The sequence below is a fragment of the Schistocerca cancellata genome, chromosome 3, assembly GCF_023864275.1.
Source record: "Schistocerca cancellata isolate TAMUIC-IGC-003103 chromosome 3, iqSchCanc2.1, whole genome shotgun sequence".
NCBI classification, from domain to species: Eukaryota; Metazoa; Arthropoda; class Insecta; order Orthoptera; family Acrididae; genus Schistocerca; species Schistocerca cancellata.
The window spans coordinates 76062290-76084923 of record NC_064628.1 but is presented as its reverse complement, the minus strand read 5'-3'; the positions used below and the strand labels follow the sequence as shown (position 1 = coordinate 76084923).

General features: G+C 41.2%; 1 protein-coding gene across 1 annotated transcript in view; it reads right to left on the bottom strand.

Moving 5' to 3' along the window:
* Positions 1 to 7109: 7109 nt before the first annotated feature.
* Positions 7110 to 22634, bottom strand: part of LOC126176117 (mRNA decay activator protein ZFP36L3-like) — an 89491-nt gene continuing 73966 nt past the window's right edge. Inside the window, exon 5 of the mRNA XM_049923254.1 lies at positions 7110 to 7684. Coding sequence (XP_049779211.1) covers positions 7250 to 7684 — 435 coding nt within the window. The 3' untranslated portion in view covers positions 7110 to 7249. The remainder of the gene's footprint in view (positions 7685 to 22634) is intronic.

Sequence of the window (22634 nt, the reverse complement as noted above, 5' to 3'; positions counted from 1 at the left end):
TTGCCGTGGCATACGGAGCTCCATCGCAGTCTTTAACACTGGTAGCATGCCGCGACAGCGTGGACGTGAACCGTATGTGCAGTTGACGGACTTTGAGCGAGGGCGTATAGTGGGCATGCGGGAGGCCGGGTGGACGTACCGCCGAATTGCTCAACACGTGGGGCGTGAGGTCTCCACAGTACATTGATGTTGTCGCCAGTGGTCGGCGGAAGGTGCACGTGCCCGTCGACCTGGGACCGGACCGCAGCGACGCACGGATGCACGCCAAGACCGTAGGATCCTACGCAGTGCCGTAGGGGACCGCACCGCCACTTCCCAGCAAATTAGGGACACTGTTGCTCCTGGGGTATCGGCGAGGACCATTCGCAACCGTCTCCATGAAGCTGGGCTACGGTCCCGCACACCGTTAGGCCGTCTTCCGCTCACGCCCCAACATCGTGCAGCCCGCCTCCAGTGGTGTCGCGACAGGCGTGAATGGAGGGACGAATGGAGACGTGTCGTCTTCAGCGATGAGAGTCGCTTCTGCCTTGGTGCCAATGATGGTCGTATGCGTGTTTGGCGCCGTGCAGGTGAGTGCCACAATCGTGACTGCAAACGACCGAGGCACACAGGGCCAACACCCGGCATCATGGTGTGGGGAGCTATCTCCTACACTGGCCGTACACCACTGATGATCGTCGAGGGGACACTGAATAGTGCACGGTACATCCAAACCGTCATCGAACCCATCGTTCTACCATTCCTAGACCGGCAAGGGAACTTGCTGTTCCAACAGGACAATGCACGTCCGCATGTATCCCGTGCCACCCAATGTGCTCTAGAAGGTGTAAGTTAACTACCCTGGCCAGCAAGATCTCCGGATGTGTCCCCCATTGAGCATGTTTGGGACTGGATGAAGCGTCGTCTCACGCGGTCTGCACGTCCAGCACGAACGCTGGTCCAACTGAGGCGCCAGGTGGAAATGACATGGCAAGCCGTTCCACAGGACTACATCCAGCATCTCTACGATCGTCTCCATGGGAGAATAGCAGCCTTCATTGCTGCGAAAGGTGGATATACACTGTACTAGTGCCGACATTGTGCATGCTCTGTTGCCTGTGTCTATGTGCCTGTGGTTCTGTCAGTATGATCATGTGGTGTATCTGACCCCAGGAATGTGTCAATAAAGTTTCCCCTTCCTGGGACAATGAATTCACGGTGGTCTTATTTCAATTTCCAGGAGTGTATGAAGAATACTATCTGCATTTCTCCTGCTCTGTTTTAGCTTATAACCACTTACTCTCTTAAAATGATTTCTTATTTTCGGTAAGTATGTTAAGTAGTCATATTAACTCTCATTTCATCTCATAGTTTCTGAAAGATGTTTCTTCTGTGTTTTATATTCGTATCTGTTTTGACAGGGAGATATGTTTGGCATTTAAATGAGGGTGAACAAATCAACAGAAGTGTGTTTAAAATTATTATTTGTTGTAATATTGCTATGTATTACAACCCAGGCCTAAACACAAGGATTATTTTATCAAATATAGTATTTCACACTGCTGTATAAAGTGTCTTTTTAATGGATGGCTGCATCGTTTTTGTGTATACCATAAAGGTATAATTTTGTTTCTTAAGCAAAGTATAAGATTTCACATCAATATGTGGTTTTCCATATTGTTTCTTATCCTAATGACAAAGTACATGAGGTAATAATTAACTCCTTACGTATGGGATATCCCATTCAGTCTTCTAAAAAGGACAGTCGGTGGAGATGTAAATATCTACACGAATTTTTTGTCCTCAACGATACAGTTATTACCAGGAAATATTTTGCTTCTCAGTATTTTAGTCATAATTAAAAACTAGATGCATTTATTTTGGTTTTTTATTATTGTCGCTTTAGAAGTTTATAAGAATTGCTACGAATCATTCGAAAACATCTTGCCTTGTTACTGGTTTCGTTCGTATTTTCATGAGCAGCGGCTAGTATAAGCTATATGAACAGTGAGACTGTTTTCTTTTGCACCTAAAATCTCTAATGCCTCTCTTCCATCTGAGTATCGACATTCAAGCTAGGCCTGATAACCATTCTTCAGTGTGTACCTGATAACAGACTGACAGGGAAGGAGCAAGTAATTTTCTTATTACATTGTCACTACTAAGTTTTAAAGCCTTAGTACAATCTAATACAGTGGCCTGAAAGATAGAGCGGATCAATGTTTCATTTGTTAGTGCTCAAAAACTTTGTTTAAATACTCCAAGACACTGAAGTAACAGCGTAAATCACCGACAGAAAATTTGCTTCAATCGCTAGCGTTGCTCATCATACAGTACGTCAGGAGGCTTAACGAGCTGAAATTTTTATTTGGGACCCTTGATGTGTGTGACTAATGACACTCTGAAAAGTTCTGAGGCTCTCAAAATAACTATTTCGAGCAACTGAATAAAAACTAGATTAAGAAATCGTGGAATCGACTTCGAGGGACGCAGCGGCTGTTAGACAATTATGTACAGACAGAGCTGATACAGGGCAGGTATAATTTACGTCATTACTAGTTTCACCCATCAGGTGAGAGCAACTTATTAGGGCAACAAAGATCTGAAGATTTTTTTCGCCTGACGAGCGAGTATGGCAATAAAGCAAATAATATGGAACTATAGCGGCTTTGGCTGTTGTTGAATGAGAGCTGGAGTCATGACGAATAGAATTTTTTGGCTGCGATATCGTCAGTCCCAATGAAATGTGAACATAACACGCCTTTTCTCCGAGTTACATCGTGTAATCCTAACACTTGGGATTATTATCGATGTCATGTTGTCACTATGGTTTCCATGTGTCACCTCGTCATGGGACAAACGAAAAATCTCTTTTAGTGGGATACCGTATGAGAAAAGGCGTATATGACGCTAAGTTAGCCGTCCAATGTCACGGATTACACTGATAAGCAAAAGCATTATACCGCTACATGACACCAGCTGTAGTGCCGCCAGGTAGCCTTTGGGGCACATGTGCCAATAAGGAACGTTTATAAGCAGAGTAGACGATATAGGGCTGCAAACAGGAAATCCATTGACACAAATGACTTTGAAAAATCGCAAGTTGTTATTGTCCGGTCACTGTGAGTTTAATTTGCATCTGGCTAGTGACGAAGCCGGACGTCTATTCACCTGCTGTTTCCTTTATCGTCTACGGACGCTGAAACCATGAATAGGCGATAATGTAGACATTCACACCTGATCGCAGAACGTGGAGGTCAGAGGCTTATCCGCTCTACAAAGTGGAATAGGCGGCTGTCTGAGACAGGTCTGATGTCAGAGTACAATAGTGCTGCAGGCGCAAGTGCTTCGGAACACACCGTTCGGAGCACTTTCGGACACCAAAGACGACACATGCTACATGTTCCAGTGTTGACCGTAGCACACTGTCAAATACGGCTGCGCTAGCTACAGAGTCAACGAGGATCATCGGAAACGTGTCCAGATTCAGCAGTCACATCAACAATAAGTGAATGTATAAAGTCCAAAGGAGATGACGTGGTAATGCAGGGTAATTAGGCACTGTTCAGAATCTCAGCTAGGACTGAACGTAATGATCGCAAATAGCAAGAACTATATGAAAATAACAATCACGAAACTAAGGAAACATTGTCGAAAAAGCAGAATTAATTGTGTATTGCAGGAAAAGTGTGAAACAGTAAGCAAATTCAGGACCGAATTAACAGATACGATTAAGAAAATAACTCAGGAGTACGAATGGAATTTTACAAAGAACATCTGGCGGAAGGCAGACAGACAGAACATCAGTGACGATTTAGGGACAGAAATGGAGAGTAATTGCAAATTATTCGTTGAATTTAATTCCAATTCATGGATCATACCATTGGATGAAAGAGACGAATGTTTATAAGTGATAAGAAAAACCATCAGAAAAGTTATCAGATTCGTTCAAGAACTACGTACATGTTTGTAAGAGCAAGTAATTGAAGATCTGCAAGTCGTAGAACAGCGGAAAAATTAGCTATGTAGTTTCAGTAACGAAAAGTAGTCAAAGTAAACATCAAGTGTTGTCACACATGATAGTTCCTTGAATGTAAGACAAATTCCATCACACCGTCCAGTAGCGTTTAGCACGTAGTTCCTACATAAACTACCAGCTAATAGTTATTTCACTGATGTTAAATGGCATATGGGTACTATATTTTCCGTGTTCTCTTTGCAGAGAATACTTCGTGAATAAACACTAGCCGTTATTTTATGTCTCGACTTAATTAACCCCATAACTAAACCTTCCATCACGTAGTGTCCAACAGCTATAAATAACGATGTCGCGTTACAGCTCCAGGTCACATACCTCAGTGACATGGAACACGTCTGGGAAGTCATCGTTATGACTGTGCGCGGCTAGCGGTGCGAGAGGCAGTTGAGTGATCATAACACAATACGTTGTAGCGGCCATTATCATCATTACTACGAGAACGTAAAGCAAAGTGGTATTATGTACACATGTTTAATTGAATTGCTTATTAGTCATTACCCTCATCACCTTCATAATAATCACCAGCCTTTATTCATCACTCCTGATACATAACTCCTCCTTAATTATCTACGCAAGATGGTTTTCAGTGACCCATATCCATTATGTTATTGCATATTTCCTTGTGTTCACCACTTAGGTCCTTTTCCATTCCATTGTAACTGAATAAAAATTACGTATGCTGTACGACTCAAACCACAGTTCCTTTTACTGTCCCTCTTAACAGTTACCGTAATTCATTTACTTGCTGATCACTGAGTAGCTCTCTGTTTTCTGTACTAAACATGTCTCTGTTACAGATCGGAACTGGTAATACACACCCATTGCAAAGTTTCCGTTTCAGAGTCATTGCTAGCTTGTTATGAACACTACGCAGGCGCATCAGACCATTGTGACAACTGAGTTTTTCTACGCTACTTTCCACGCGACTGCTGGCAACAACTCTCCTAAACACAAAACCTTATCAAGCAGTCCCATGACCTCATTGTTAATGTATGCAATACTTATACTAGTCTTCATATTTGTCTCACAGGTACACAAAAGTAGTTTCTCAGTTCTTCGTTTCTCATGGCCTCGTAGTACACATTTACTTAAAATCAAATCAAACGCTTCGTGAACCAATGTAAAAATTTGTAGTAACAGTACATTCAAAAATATCGTTTACTTCTACTTTGCACCACACTTATTTCGAAAACCTACATAATAATTTGCTTCATTAACAACAGTACATTCAAAAATATCGTTTACTTCTACTTTGCACCACACTTATTTCGAAAACCTAAATAATAATTTGCTTCATTAACATCAAAAGAGTCTACTGTACTGGTGGAAATTTAAGTGAATATGTTATGCTTTTGTAGCAATTTGGTCTAGTATACCTCTTTTTCTCTGACATTTAACAATTGTAAATTGTGATTCGGTCACATATCTGGTCAAGATCAGGTTGGACAAAAATAAGGACAAGCAGTAGAAACTCTTGCAGTGTGCAGGTGGACTGTTTAAACAATTTTGCAAACAAAATGTGTATTACTTTGCTTTCATCTATCTATCATCTCCAGGCACCTTACCTTTCTTCTTACATTTAATGGAATTATACAGGAGATCTGAAAATGCTTTTAAAATGCCATTGTTTCATCATTCATTATCTGTGATTTCTAGTCATCTCATATAGTGGTATAAAATATAGTCGAATTCTAATACAATTTTTGTCTATTACACAACTAACACAAAAAATAAAACGCTTCACTAAGAATGAATTATGCGAATGGGATGGAAGTCTGTATTCGTGATGCACATGTACAGATGAACAAATGATTACCATTGCAGAAAAACGGTATGGTTTATTCAGCATAAAGAGCTTCACAAATTAAGCAAGTCAACTGTTCCCCGTCTGGCCCTTATGCAAGCAGTTATTCGGCTTGCGATTGATTAACAGACTTAGTGGATGTCCAACTCTGGGATATCATGCCGTATTCTACCGAAATTGCGTGTTAGATCGTCAAAATGCCGATCTGGTACGAGAACTCCGCCCAAAATGCTCCTAACACTCTCAGTTGGGGAGTGATTCGGTGACCTATCTGGTCAAGATCAGGTTGGACAAGAATGAAGACAAGCAGTAGAAACTCTTGAAGCGTGCAGGCCGACATTATCTTGCTGAAATGTAAGCGCTGGATTGCTTGCCACGAGAAGGCAACAAAACGAGGAGTAGAGTATAGTCGACGTGCCACTGCGCTGTAAGAATGCCGCAAATGACGGCTGAAGGCGTCCTGCTGTGAGAAGGAATGGCATCCGAGATCATTACTCCTAGTTGTACAGCAATAAGGTGAGTCACATTCAGGTTGGTACCTCCAGACGCCTCTCGTCTAGTCATCGAGTCCTAATTAGAAGCTGGACTCATCGCTGAAGACACTGACTCGCCAGTCAACGAGATTCCAGACCAAAGAAGCTCTTCCACTCTCTCATCAAAATTACGGTCATGTTGATGCACAACTTACTTCATGAAATGTTTTATTAAATTTTAACTGTGAATATTCCTTATGTCTGTGATTCCTTTGGATATGTATTCTGTTTCTAATTTTAGGATTAATGAGGCAAACGCCACTGTTTGATGCCAAATCTGCTGCTGTGTAATATAAAAGTTATCGTATCTTCTGTTCTTTTCTGATACAGTTTTTGATGCACTTCTGGAACCCGTACTCTGTTTCATTTGATTTTGTTTAACTGGTCTAAAAGCTGCATGATCTATCTTTGTGTTCCAGAGTACTCCAATTAAAAGATTTTTTAATAAAAAGTAGCAGAAGGAAATGGGTTTTGTAGGTCTACGATATTGTTCATAACTACAAAGTTCATATTATGTGGCTTAGTTACAGAGATAAATGTGCCCCATTGCCTCAGGTCATTATTTGAGTTCCCACAATCCAGACCTATCAATAAGCTATCACCAAGGCTCAAACAGCCTTACCCGTAGTTACAATTTTACTGAATATTATTCAATTTCACAGTTCTATATCTGCCTTTGACATTCTTTAAGATTCTGCATGGGTTACTAGAATGCATAGCATTTAAGGGTTAATAAGTGCCACTGACATATTTTGCAGTAAAAATAATTTATTTACATAATATGGATAAATATATATTCATATTATATTCTGGCATGTGCTTTTGGGGCTGAGGTATCATACTCAGTGAGGGTAGCTGTCTCAACGGTGTGAACCGTCACTCAGTGCGGTCACATCAACCGTGATAGGCAGCCTTGGCAGCCAACAAGGCAGCCGAAGGGGCAGCGTAGGCAGCCGGCGCCACAGCAGCCACTGCAGGAGCTGCGACGACAGCGGGGGCGGCGTAGGCACCGTAGGCGGCGGCAGAGGCGGCGGCGAGGGCGGCGCCGTTGATGGCGGCGTCGCGGGCCCTCGTCTGCGCGACAGCAGTCAGGTGGGCGCCCCTGGCTGCGGCCACATCAGGGGTGTCCAGGTTGTAGCCGCCAGGCCCGACGACGATGTTGGCTGGACCGTAGGCTGCGAGGCCTGGGTGGATACCACCCACAAGTACTGGTGCAGGCTGGACAGCAGCAGCGATGCCGGGGGCGGCAGCGACGGCGGGGGCGACGACGCCGGCTCCCAGGTAGCCGGGCTTGGCGAAGGCCATGGCGAGCACAGCACTCAGGACAATCTAGAAATACGTTTTATTGTAGTTGGATGTGATTGCACTGAGGCTTTTCTCTGGTAATATTCCATCATAGCTGTAAGTATATTATATACATATTACAATTGGGAGCTGTGTATTTAAAAAAAATGTATATTTCATGGAGTCTCCATAACAGGAGAAAATATAAAAACAATCACTTGTGAATATTTCACAACAGCTTGCAACACTCTTAATATTGAGTATATATATATATATATATATATATATATATATATATATATATATATATAACTTAAGCTTTAAGAGTAACAGGGATGTGCTACATAGAAGGTGGTCTCACTTTAAAAACTCAGTATTGCTATGTCATTTCGATATTGGCTATCAAATCATATTAAAATTTTTGTGAGAGAGATGCAGATGAGTTACTTTCTACTGAAAGCAAAATACTACAGAAAGGTCTCCAGTTTCGTTGCCTCTTTACACTATTAGCTGCAGTTATTGTCCAGCTCTCTCAGAGGCCAAATATCTAGTTGTTTAAATGTTCTTTGCCTCTGCTTGTATGAAACCTGAGACTGTTGCTTTCTGAAGTACAATAAATCTGGGCAGTTTCTATTTACGTCGAAGTGACATTAACTTACAAATTTTCTTAAGGTGGACATACTGATCCACAAACATTCCCTAAATCGCTTCGCGAATCTGCACAAAGTTATCCTGATTATAATCCGAGGCCGTATACAGTAAAAACTTCCAGAATGTTAATAACAGAGCCATCAGGCAAGTATGGGTGTCAGACATTTGTCCTTTGCAACTGCTGCATACTGAAACTCATCTGAAGGAACTTGTAGTCTGAAGTGACTTGAGTGTAATGAAGGTATTGACTGCTCCAGTAACGTATAGAAATACAGAAATACAACTTAATGCGAGCATGCTTGAAGTAGCTACAAGAACCATAGGCTGTAGTGTTGAAATGTACTGTTTGGTATTTCCCTTCCCTTCTCTCAGGTCTTCATCTCGAAGAAGTCGTTTACAGAAAACTACATTCTGACTGAATTTCTTGACACTGTATTCAGGTAATTCCTGCAGAAAGGGCATCTCTGCTACATGGAGCCTCATTTATACTCGTATCACTCCATAGCCCTACCCTCACTACTGTACATTTGACAGCAGATTCATAGTACATAATTCAACTTCTCCATTGTAATCGTATATTGCAAGTAGCAGCCACAGCTCATACTAAAGGTAATTAATAAGGGATGTACATAATACACGTTAACAGTGTTTTCCTTTCTGGCTCCCACAAAGTCAGTTTCCTAAATCTGTGACTACGAATCTTTCTCTCTCTGCATTTACAACCCAGCATTTGACTATATCTAAAAATGTGGTACACCTGTCGTTAATTAAGGACAGTTGCTAGATCTTATAGGTAACTGTTCTAGTAACTGATACGTAAGGGTACGTTAGGTAGCGTCTTATGAAATCATTATTACGAATAATAGTAAAGATTCAATGTGGAGTATATATGTAGCCTGAGTGCAGAAATATGGTATTTCAGAATATAGAGGGTAAGTCTCATTGATATTCTGAATTAAGTCCACTTCTTCGTTAACAGAATCGACACTGGACTCTGGTCGTAATGGGACAATGGACAAAAGACAGTACTTTGCCACGGGGTACTTACCAAGCACTTCATGGTGTCAGTGGAAGATGTCTGCTGCTGTGGGCACTGCTGCAGTGTACCGCAGTACAGCAGAAGACCAGCTTATATACTGGTCGGCTGCAGTGCGTCGGCCTCTGGCGCGTGAAAGTGCTGCAGCCGTCCTTCCGCTGCGTCGCCAATGGGCGTGGACGTCCAGTGTTAACACCAGGGTCAGCTGATATCCGTTTCCATCACTGACACTCTTTTTTGACGAAGAGAATAACCACATCAATCAAGAGTTGACAGGCATTGCTCACATAAGCATTTGAAAATCCGTCTAGTTCGCAGTAGTAATTTGATTTCATTCTGTAGAGAGAACCAACGCAACTTCTACAAGGTCTGACACACAATGACGTGCCAAAACATTATGATAGCCTGTTCAATAGCTTGTTGCTCGACTTCTGGAATACAATGCTGCAGAGATCTTAGGTGAAGGGGTTACAGAAGTCCTTGGTCGGTTTCCGGAGGTATAACAACGTTTGTCTATACAGATGACACAGTTTGTGGACGCGGATCTGGCGTCCGATAGCAATCCAGATGTGTCCCATCGGGTATAGAAAGGCCCAATTTTGTGAACGTATGTTCAGTATCATATTTCTCGAACCACAGAGCATGCTACCAAGAATAAGTATCCTGCTGGAATGCTACCTCCACTGCGGAAGGTACCAAACAAAGGTACGCTGGCGGTCCACAGTATTGTTCTCACAATTTACAGCTGTCACTGTGCACTTCATAATTGCCACAGATCCCGTGGAAACCCATGTGAATGTCTCTGCTTTCACAGATCTACGTCCGTGGCGCAGTTTTGCTTCGAGCAACCGTTCGCCTTGGTAATGATGTATCTGAGTGACAAGAAACGCAGTTCACCCAACTAGGCGAGACATTTGCACGGATCCACAGCATAATCTCGATTATACTGTGCCCAATAGAATAGTAACTGACGATGTCGTTGGGTCAACATGGAACACTTAGGGGTCGTGTGTTGCGGTAACCAATATCAGAACTGTAGGCTCAACGGTGTGCTCCGAAACAGTTGTGCATGTATCGACATTGTACTCTTTCGTCAGATCTGTCACAGGTCGCTTCCTGCCCTGCATTACGTGTGTGAAACCTTATGGGACTTAAATGCTAAGGTCAGCAGTCCCTAAGCGTACACACAACTTAATCTAAATCATCCGAGGGACAAACACACACACCCATACCCGAGGGAGGACTCGAACCTGCTTTACGGTGCGGTCAAACCCTTCGATTTCCACGTTCCGTGATGAGGCGTGGAAGTCCAACGGTTGACGCCTACTCGAGGTTTCGTCTTAGATCAACCACGTTCCATAGATGCTCACCACAATATCACCTCAATAGCTAATCAAGTTCGTAGTTTCCAAGATGTTCGTTGTGTCTGGCCATAATAACCAGGCCTTTGCCAAAATCGCTTATGTCAGTTGATGTATCCATCTGCAAGATGCACAGTAGGTAGAATAGTTACTGAATTATTTCCGTTTATGTACTTTCCTTACAATGTTACATGCTGGCAACCACCACGAGGATGCTATTTTCATCTTACGGTGTGCAATGGTCATAATGTTTTTGTTCATCAATACATAAACTTACATTCTGTATGGCATTTGTCTCTTACTGCAACAGTGTGAATAAATATTTCACAGAGGACGATCAAACGAAAGAGATTCAGTAACTGATATAGAGCGAGAAAGTTTGGTCATGCTGTCAGGAGGCATTTCGCCGTCAATAAATGAAATTATATGACTAGTGTAAGGGTATTGACTGAATCAAAATAGTTCTCAGTCGAACGTCGACTTATTGGTCACAATATGATCTCTTAGAATATACATAAAATTCTTATTATCAAAACATACGAAGATTTTGTTATATACTAACTCTTCAGTGCTTAGTGGAGGTGCATTTGTTCTACATGTTAACCTCCATCTAAACCCCTGAGTCATCTCACTATTATCGAATGCTGTCAGTGCGACTTTTCGTTAAGTACAAAACTACCTTCAGCAGTATTCAGCGTCATGGAAAATGCATGCTATATCTTGATTCTCAGTAGGTGAGATACATGTGCAAGAGTGGTACTTCTCAGGCTTTCCCTACGGATCTGTAGGAAATACATTTCTCCGATTTACCGCCGGATAATATTTTGCAAGTCCGATAGTACTACACTGACACATCTGCTCGACATTTTCAAGTGATGGTATTTACTGTCGTCACTGATACAAGATGGGACTGGTGGTAACCATGCAGCGCCGTCGAAGTTTATCAGGTCAGAAGTTAGAATTAAGCACGCATGCGGAGGCGCTCACAGGTCGTGGAGTTGAGCTGATAGGGCGCCGCTACCAGGAGCCGAAGAAGGTACTCAGCGCCTCTGCTGTAGGCAGTTACTGTGCTACTGGACACTCCTGTGGTTATAAGCTGGACTAACTCCCTGCAATGCATTGCTTCGGGTCATAGATTGGAGGTTCTTGTTTCTCCTACTTTAATTTAATGCCAACCAGTGCTGGATTCCAGGCAATGTATAGCTGAAATCACATGTGTGGTCTACTTTAAAAAATAATCCCAGAATGATGATGCCGAGGATAAAACCATAGTCTTCCGGTAAAACGTGAGATGTCCTGTATTTATTATCTGCTACCACTGATTTAACAGATTCGCCCAGGGGTGTATGTTGATGGTATTCAACACAACCTTCTCGAAGGTGCAGCGTTTCTGCTCAATATAAGATCTCCCAACTAGGCGCATAGGTTGTATAGATTAATTAAGCCTCTGTTTCCACCGTCTAATTGTTATGAGTTATTTAATATCACCTAATATTTTCCAAATACTCTGAAAAAGATTCATTTAAGAACTCATTTCCTACTTTCATGAACCAGACATGTGGTAATTACTCAAACAGTCGCGTCTCAAGCTTGCGTTGTCTCTAGATGTATTATCAATTAGAAGAAGTGACATATGGTAACGTGTTACTGTGACATATTATCTTGTGGCCGATTGTTGATCTAACCTAAATGACTATTTGGTCATTCATGATGAGTTGTTTGGTTGGTCGCTCACATGTAAGTCAATGATTCTACACAGAATAATTTTTAGTAAGCATTTCCATTATTTCTCTTTATAATCATCGTCCACTTGACGTTTCACTTGATATTCTATTACTCATAAACATTGCTACATACAAATGCAAACGATACACAGAAAGTCATATCGTACAGAAGTAGGGAAGTACATAATGATAAACATGTACTAAGGAAAGGAAGAACTTTGTTAATGTTTAATAAAATGGGGCTAAGGACAGACAAAGCGCAGGTGCTATAAACAAACAGGTACAAAAAATCCAATGAAAGTCGACAAATTTTGAAAATTCTGCTCAGTTATTTTTTTACCATTTTACTCAATATTCAATATGAGACTTATCTGTAGCGTACCTTGGATGTGACCTCGAAAAGGATGTGGCAATTAAGAACTGAGACTACTCAAATACAATGACATCAACGAGGTGTAAACTATTTCTCGGCAACCAGAGTTGACTTAATTCGTTTTTAAAATTATGTGTCTGATAAACGACGAGAGATGTCTGTAACATCTGTTTATTTTATCAGTATTCCATCTTCCTTCACTGAAGTAGAGGTTAGATTGTTATGCCAACCATTAATGGGAGTTTCATACGCTCGTTCTGACAGGCCATTCATTGATTTTCCAATGAGTATTAGATTGCTGTCGTATGAAAATAAGTACTTGTTTACAAATGTAAGACGCCAAAAAAAAAAAAAAATGGTTCAAATGGCTCTGAGCACTATGGGACTTAACATCTGAGGTCATCAGCCCCCTAGAACTTCGAACTACTTAAACCTAACTAACCTAAGGACATCACACACATCAATGCCTGAGGCAGGATTCGAACCTGCGACCGTAGCTGTTGCATGGTTCCAGACTCAGGCGCCTAGGACCGCTCGGCCACCCCCGCCGGCTAAGACGCCCATACCCTATATCTACAACAAAAGGAATATTAAATACTACATACCTACTCTCAGGTGGTCAAAGTATCAACAGCAGTTTCATTTTGAGGAGGCCATGTATAACTTTTCTCAGACGGTCAAAATAACAACGGCGACGTTACTTTGAGGATATAGTAATCAAAACTTCCAAACACTTTTAAAAAATCACAATTTATAGCATCAGCTATGTGTGACTTGGTTATCGAAACAGTACCAGTTTTAGTCAAACAATATTAGGCGACAATAGACCATTCATATGTATAAAGTAGCTACACGCCCATTTCAATGTCTGAAGATGATATATTGTTTGATTAAATCTGAACAGTGTTTCGATAAGAAAGTGAAACATTACTGTCGTGCCAAATCATGATTTTTGATGACAATACTGAGGTCACGGACTGGAAAAACCGTAAAACTAATGGGAACCAAATGATTATTCAAGTTGTAGTGTATGTTCTATGATACTGGAACATACCATCGCACTTTCAGTAAAATCTTATACAAATGTCAACACTATTTGATAGACCCACAGATGGATCTGGAACTCTGGCTTCCAATGATAACGCTCTTAGTGCGACGTAGCTGTCGAGGTAGAACCCTCTTCTGCCTTCACAATTTCTTGATTGTGACAGTACCTGTCACTCCATTCCAAGTTTAATCATCGCAAGTGTGGCGAAAATTTAATAAACTTTCAAATCATTTGCCGACACAGAAAACTCGTTTGATGTTAGAAAGTGGTGCACGGTTTGTGACATCCTCAGAAAGCTAAATTTGTCATGAGAGATGGGTAATGTACAATAATTTCGAGGGGAAACAATAAGAATGACTGACGAAAAGACAAGTGCTGGGATTGAAAAGAGTGTTAGGTAGAGACGAATTCTTTCTTCTGTGCTGTTCGTGGACATACAAGAGAATTTCAGAGGTAGGATTATAATTTGCATGGAGGTATATTAATAATAATAATATTAATAATAATATGATACTCTCATGACATTTCTATACTTTAAAAATAAAATAATGTTTATTAATTTTTACGATATTTACCCCAAGTTGATGGTGATGAACGCGTAATCTCTTTGTATAAAAGTGAATGTCCCAGATGACCGGCTCACTGACTCTTCATCGCCCAGGCCAAATCACTAAGGACAGAAACTTGAAATTTGCTGGCAGAATTGTTCTTTTACCGTAGGCGTCGTTTAAGAAGCGACTTTTTGACATTCCATCTCTGAAGGGGTAAAATAGGGGATGAAAGGTGTGGTTTGAAAATATGTCTCTGTTATGGTAATTTCTCGGTTGGAAATAAAGAAATACAAATTTCAGCATTTTTGAAAATTTAGCCCCTATGGGAGTGAAATAGTGGTTGAAAGCTTTTTTTGAAAATAAATAATTAGTAAAGGACTACTAAACTATTTCCAAATGAACATGTGTGAAAACCGGTATTTGACTTCTCAGTTGAAAATGAAGAAGTAGGTACTTCCGTTTATTTATAAATTCACCACAGAGGGTGAGATATTCTATTAGCTACTACATTATGAAAGCATTTTTAAAGGTATATGTAGGAGGATTTGATTTGGGCTTCTCGATTAGAAGTAAAAAATATGTATTCCACTGTTTTTGGGAATTCAACGCTTATGGGGGTGAAACAGGGGATGAAAGTTTTTATGGAAATATTCCACTGTTCGAGACTTTTTAAGCTACCTCTATGAAAATTTTTATTTCTCTTCTGTACTAGAACTACGCATTTCACTGTTTATGGAAATTCAACTCCTAAGAGGGTGAAATTGGTGGTGAAATGTTTTGTGAAAATATTTCATTGTGAAACCATTTTAATGCTTAATTCTATGAAAACTCGTATTTGAGTTCACGGATCGAAATGAAAAAAAAAACTTGTTTCATCATTTCTTGGAAATTCAACCCTTACGGGAGGTAAAAGGCCAGAATGAGTTACTGACTCATCATCGCCCAGCCCAAACCAGTAAGGGCAGAAACGTGAAATTTGACGGGACTGTGACTCATATACCGTAGGCTTCGTTTAATATGGTATTGTTCAAAATTTCACTCTAACGCGGTGAAATAGTAGATGAAAGGCTTTTGGAAGAAATGCCGCTATTAACAAAATTTTGAAACCAGAACTACAAAAACTGGAATTTGGTTTCTCAGTCAGAAACTTAAAAATTCACTCCTGAACATTTTTGGAAATTCAACCATCAAACATGTAAAATAGTGGGTAACAATGTTTTTGAAAACAAATTATTGCTAAAGAACTACTAAAGTGTTTTTAAATATAAATGTATGAAAACTGGTATTTGAGTTTTCGGTTAAAAAATTAAAAAAATCCGTGTGTCAGTGTTTTTATGGAATTTACATGCCGTGAGGAAATAAAATAAGGGATGAAAAGTTTATGGAACTATGTCATTACTAAACTTGTTTCAAAGATAAATCTATGAAAATTTGTATTTGGATTCTCAATTGGAAATAAAATATATGTGTTTTATTCATTTTGGAAATTTAATGCCCAAGTGGGCGAAACAGGGGATGAAATTTTTTAAGAAAATGTTTCGTTCTAAGTTTTTAAAGCTGACTCTATGAAAATTTGTTTTTCACTTCTTGGTTACATATAAAGGAATATATGTTAGAGAATGAAGGATTCCATGGAAATGCCACCAAATGAACACAAAAGGCATAAGTACAGTTGGAAAATTAATTAACGTGAAAGATGTTGCAATGTGTGCACATCTACTCCAGCGAAGTAGCGGCCGCTAAGCTAGTTATATAATATTTATCGTTCATCTGTGTCAAAGCTATTCATCACGTGCCAAAAAACAAGTACTTCTTATAGTTCAAGCCTTGAATATAGTCCTTCTCATGACAAATATTGTAGCAACGGCTCTGCTCAGCCACCCAAACCAACAGAGTTTCCAAAAATTGATTTTTTGGGGTAATACCCCCTCGCTCCCCCCGTTCCTAATGGGCACATTTGCGTCTCGGAATTTATCTTTCACCTCTCACAGTGTGTCACTAAACGTCACAGTTCTGATTACCAGGCTCGATATATTTTTACCACGAAGTGATATTGTACCATATGGACATGTTTAATTTCTCAGCAGACTGAAACTAATCTCTATGTATGTGTAACTTAAATATTGGGTGAGTTGTTGTGATTGACAGCATTCACAGTATTTGTATGACCTACGAATAGTTTGAGTAGTAGAAGTAGATTTTAATTTCATATCGGCAAGTAGAACTACCCCCTATCGCAAAAAGTCTTCCACTCTCCAATTATGGACTCATAATTGACTTAGCTCTTCTGGTTCTCATGTAATTCGCGATATTGGTAATAAGCATAATCGCCATTAGTTTTGGTCTTAAATTACTAAAACGCATATACATGTATATTTATTTTGATAGCTAAGCCTTACTATTACTGCACGTACCTGTGTGTAACATCCTATTAATTATCAATATATAGCTTCTCAAAAGTGATTAGCCAAATATGGTAATTGATGATAGGCTTCTTCCAAGTAGAAAAACAAATTCATGATGTAACTGAGGATAGTATCTGCAGGTACCTCTCGCTGAGATCTGTCTGTTGACAGAGCTAATTACTTTCAAAGCGTTGTAGCTGTAGGTCGCGAACCGCTCATCGTGGGAGACAACTCATAACTAGCAACTCCATGTCAGTTTTACCCTTGATCTGTCGTTTATGCTTATGGAAATCTTGATTCATTCGTACCGTATCACGATTAATCTGCACAACACTATTGTTACAGCCTGTCGACTTCTCCGTGACTGTACAGTCGCACGCCTCATAAAGGTCGGGGTTTTTCATCGCCGCCGCCCTGATATTAGTTTCAATTTAATTTCTTAAATAACGTTAACTGTGCTAAAAATTAAAATTGATTAATGATACTAAGAGTCATTCACTTTATGTGAGTGTCCGCTTTGATAGGCTATCTCGTGGGCTACGTGAGAGATCCCTTATCCATGGATGTGTACCCTTCGGCCCGCCGGCCATCCTGTGCGCGTCGATTCATTCGTCGTCAGAAAACCAAAGACCATGTGGTCACTAGCTGCTTTATTACTCTCATACTTCTCATACCTATCGATGAATCGTATGACGAGGGTTTCACCGCATTATGTCACAGATGGATGAAGAAATCAGCAGAAATATGCTGCACACTTAAATGAAAACTGGGGACCACATAGTAGACGAAATAAAGGAATTCTCTGAACTTTGAAACAAAATAACGCATTATGGGCGAGGCACGGATGGCGTTTGAGCCAGACCAGCACAGGCAAAGGCTTATTTCCGTCCCGTATATAGGCGATTATATACTGAAGAGCCAAAAGAACTGGTATAGGCATACGTATTCAAACACAGAGGTACACTATGTGGTCAAAAATATCCGGACACCTGGCTGAATATGACTAACAAGTTCGTGGCACCCTTCATCGGTAATGCTGGAATTCAATATGATGTTGGCCCACCCATAGCCTTGATGACAGCTTCCACTCACGCAGGCATACGCTCAATCAGGTGCTGGAAGGTTTCTTGTGAAATGGTAGCCCATTCTTCACGGAATGCTCCACTGAGGAGAGGTACCGATGTCTGCCTATTACACATTACGACCCTCTACAACTGTCGGCAGTCTCTTTCAATCAACAGATGTGGTCGGACTGTACGCTTTTGTGCTGTACATGTCCCTTCACGTTTCCACTTCGCTACCACATCGGAAACAATGGACCTAGGAATGTTTAGGTGTGTGGAAATCTTGCGCACAGACGTATGACATAAGTTACACCCAATCACCTGACCACGTCCGAGGTCTGTGAGTTCCGCGGCGCGCCCCATTCTACTCCCACACGATTTATAATGACTACTGAGATGGCTGATATGGAGTGCCTGCCAGTACGTGGCAGCACAAAGCACCTGTAACGGAACTGAAATGATGGTGGGCTGACAGTAATTTGGAGCCCGCGCGTCTGAAACGGGCGCGCTTGTGTGAGACTGCCAGGGAGTGCACCCTGATGCCATCTATTGGCGAAACTGGGAATTAGCGTGGCCTGTCAGACAATGCGCTAAGCTCTCAGAGTCAAATGTATTCTTTTTCTTGGTAATTATAAGTTATTACTGTATAATTTAATGTTGTAAAGCTCTAGTAGTAAATTATTATGACTGGTATGGACTCCAGGGTAGTAAATATAAATATTCTTAAATACTAAATGATTTCGGTAAAAAGGTGGTAGGGGAACGCCCCCACTCTTCGTGATACGTAGCTAGAGGTAGCGGGAGACACAGGGACTGAACAAGGAATGGCCTGGGGAGTGTTGACGTGATCGGACGTGCGTAACTGTGCTCACGCAAAAGTGATTGTGCAACAGCGAAGAGGCGAATATCGTCGCCGTTTGTGGAGTAGAACGCGACGAATGGTTGTTGAAGCCGCCTCTATGCCACTGGGGCTGATTGTAAGAGTTCCTGTGCCCAGATTTTATGGCGGACGTGCAGTAGCTTATACGAGTGCTACAGCTCGTAGTTCCAGCCGCCATTAAGGGCATGAGGCGTGAAGAGCTGCGTTAGCCACCGGCATCTCACCACCAGCACCGACACGTCTAGCCAAGGCAAGACTGCTTGCACTTGTTAAGTCGAACTTTGTATACATGTAAAAGGAGAATACCAGTTTTCTTTTATGCAAGTGCAGAGGACAGAATATAGTAATGAGTAAAATTACGACGCATGTTGTTCATTGTAAAGTGTAGCAACCTCAAACATAGTATAGTGAAATCAGACTGAGGCCACCATCGCCTCTTTCATTTACAATTCTTTTGGTTGTAGAATACTTTAGCGTATAAGAATGTTGAAAAGAGCAATGGTCACACCAGAATGAGTCGCCTATTTACAGTTACTTAAATTTTTCTGAGCAACCTTTCAAGTAAAGTCACCTAACTAATTCTGTATCAATGGTCCAAAGAGTAATATCCAAAATCATTAAATAAGTTGAAGGATAGAATTTTGTTAACCGAAGTTGCATAAACTGTCTTGGTAGTAATTACCAAGCCACCTCACAGAAATTGAGAGAGTATTTGCTTTGTAGAATCATCTAGAATGATCAGAAATAGTAATATTCAGAATTAAGTTTAAATTCAACTCAAGCCATTTCACTTTGAAACGAGCCCAAAAATTGATTTATTCTTTTGCTCCTTCAGAGCTGGCGACCGTAGTTATAAGTATTTTCAGGAGGATTCGACGGTAAGTCTGCTGCTCTCGTCGTACTGATAGGATTATCCACTGCTGCTAGCAGTGGTGATTGGATACATAAGCTCACTACCAAGTTAAGTGGGTCAGGTAGGCAGTGTTACTGTGTGAACTGTAGGGCACTGTAGGCCGTGGATCGAACCCGTTCAATCATCACAGCTCTTAGGGAAATAGTCCGGTTAGGAGTGTACTATTCATTAGGTAAATACTGGCGAGTAACGGTCAAAAATGTATACGCAAGTGAATTTAGCAAGGTCCACGTAGCACCTAGTTAATGTGGTGCAATGGCGAGGGTAGGAGTGGAGTAAAAGTGAGCTGAGCTTGTGGCAGCTGTGCTGGATTCAAATATTAACTACGTGAATTCACTACTGCCTCTTACCATTGGGACTGAGCTATTTACAGTGAAAATACGTAGCAGTAAGCGCAAAGGCGTGACAGCTACAAGTCCGTATTGGTTTTATACATACGGAATTGGGAAGTGGGTCATTCCATCAGTGGAGGGGGTTAAAACAACCGAGTCAGTGGAGAACATACCCCATTTACTGATGGAAAGATTCAGCGGTTCGGTCGCACACCTACTATGAAAAACCTATATTTTTGGGGGTGCCGGCAGAATATGGCGATGCTGTCGGCAACGCCTATATAAGACAACAAGTGTCTGGCGCAGTTGTTAGATCAGTTACTGCTGCTACAGTGGCACGTTTTCAGAATTTAAGTGAGTTTCAATGGGGTATTGTAGTCGGCGCACGATCGATGAGACACAGCATCTCCGAGGTAGTGATGAAGTGGGGATTTTCCCGTACGACCATTTCATGAGCGTAAAATATCAGGAAACCGGTAAAACATCAAATATCCAACATCGCTGCTGCCGGAAAAAGATCCTGCAGGAACGGAACCAACGACAACTGAAGAGAATCATTCAACGTGACAAAAGTGCAAACCCTTCCGCAAACTGCCGCAGATTTCAGTGCTGGGCCGTCAACAAGTGTCAGCGGGCGAACCATTCAACGAAACATCATCGATATGGGCTTTCGGAGCCGAAGGCCCTCTCGTGTACCCTTGATGACTGCACGACACAAAGCTTTACGCCTCGCCTGGGTACGTCAACACGGACATTGTACAGCTGATGACTGGAAACAAGTTGCCTTGTCGGACGAGACTCGCTTCAAATTGTATCGAGCGGATCGACGTGTACAGTGATGGAGACAATCTCATGAATCCAAGGACCTTGCATGTCAGCAGGGGACTGTTCAAGCTGATAGAGGCTCTGTAATTATGTAGGGCGCGTGCAGTTGGAGTGATATGGGACCCCTGATACGTCTAGATACGAATCTGAGAGGTGACACATACGTAAGCATCCTGTCTGATCACCTGCAACCATTCACGTCCATTGCGCATTCCGACGGACTTGAGCCATTCCAACAGGACAATGGGACACCCCACGTCCAGAATTGCTACAGAATGGCTCCAGGAACACTCCTCTGTGTTTAAACCCTTCCGCTGGCCACCAAACTCCACAGACATGAACATAATTGAGCGTAAGTGGGACGCTTTGCAACGTGCAGTTCAGAAGAGATAATCATCCCTCGTACGCCCTGCAGTATACTTGGTGTCAGTTCCCTCCAGCACTACTTTAGACATTAGTCGAGTCCGTGCCACGTCGTGTTAGGGCAGTTCTGCATGTTCGCGGGAGCGCTACACGATATTTGGCAGGTGTACCAGTTTGTTTGGGTCTTCAGTGTAGTGTAATGGTAAGTGTGGAGGGGACCTGTCTAATGAACAGTTGAGCATAACATAGAGTTTTTCAGGTATTCGAGAACTGAACACAACTCAAGATTACGTTTAGAAAGAATAGCTCTTGGCATGAGAGTGCGTTGAGGAATAAAGACAAAATCTGATAAGAAAGAAGGCTTCTCAGCCAAGATCGCATTTGTAAAACATTTAATTTCGATGTCGGGTTACCTGCATCTGATGTGTGAATAGTATACATAAAGTGTAACACATATTACATTATGATAAATAACTTACAATGTAATAAATATCATACGTTGTACGCTATTTTTCATAATTTAATATGCTTTCCAGTTGACCTACACTGTATACAGATCTAATGATGGTAACTGTGTTTTACCGAATTCGCTCACCTTAAGGAGAGGTTTTACAAGTGTGATCTTGACTAAGAAGTTATCTTCTTTCAAGACGAATATTTACGATTCGCCTCTTATTAGTCATAAAATTTATTCCAATTCATTGAGGCTCGGTACCGCAGCAACCTCCCATTCTGATTAATATTAAAAGACAGTGCTAGTTTGCAAGGTTGCAGAATGCTATTTATTGGCTGTAAAACGACGCGTCTCATTCGGTTAGGAGCATCATCGAGGAGGGGGTGGTGGTGGTTCTGACCTACTATACTCAACAGCGAAAACCGAAAACGTAGATATGCAAGACGTAAAGGACAGGAAAGCATATAAAAAGTTATAGTTACTGCCAAAAACGATTCGTCAAATACTTCTAAGAAACCCCCTACACGAACGTAAAGTATACCACCCCTTATGGTGTTTTTCACGTTCGTTTGGATTTTGACACAAATGTAATATCGCGACTTAATCTGCGATAACATTCGTTGATATACAGCCCACAGTATTAGAACCGGAGGCTGTGAAAGGAACCGCCACTTGTGTCTTAGCCAATGAGTCATGTACATCTGCTACTACGGCAGCGTGAGCTCGGCTGTTGTGTCAATTCTTAACGATCATACATTCACCACCTATAAGAACCTAAATAAATTATGCTAAATAATATTCAATCATTTTCAGAATCGGTACACTATCTTTTGATATTCAGGAGAAGATTCTATCCAAATTTCAGCTTTATAATTATCATAGTTTCAGAGATAGAAAAAAGTGCTCAAAAGTCAAAAACCAACACTTAGGAAACTAAATTCAGTTAGGAAATATAATACGTTATCTTTCGTATTATCTATAAACATAAAAAGAACTCGCAGGCTGTTAAATTAAT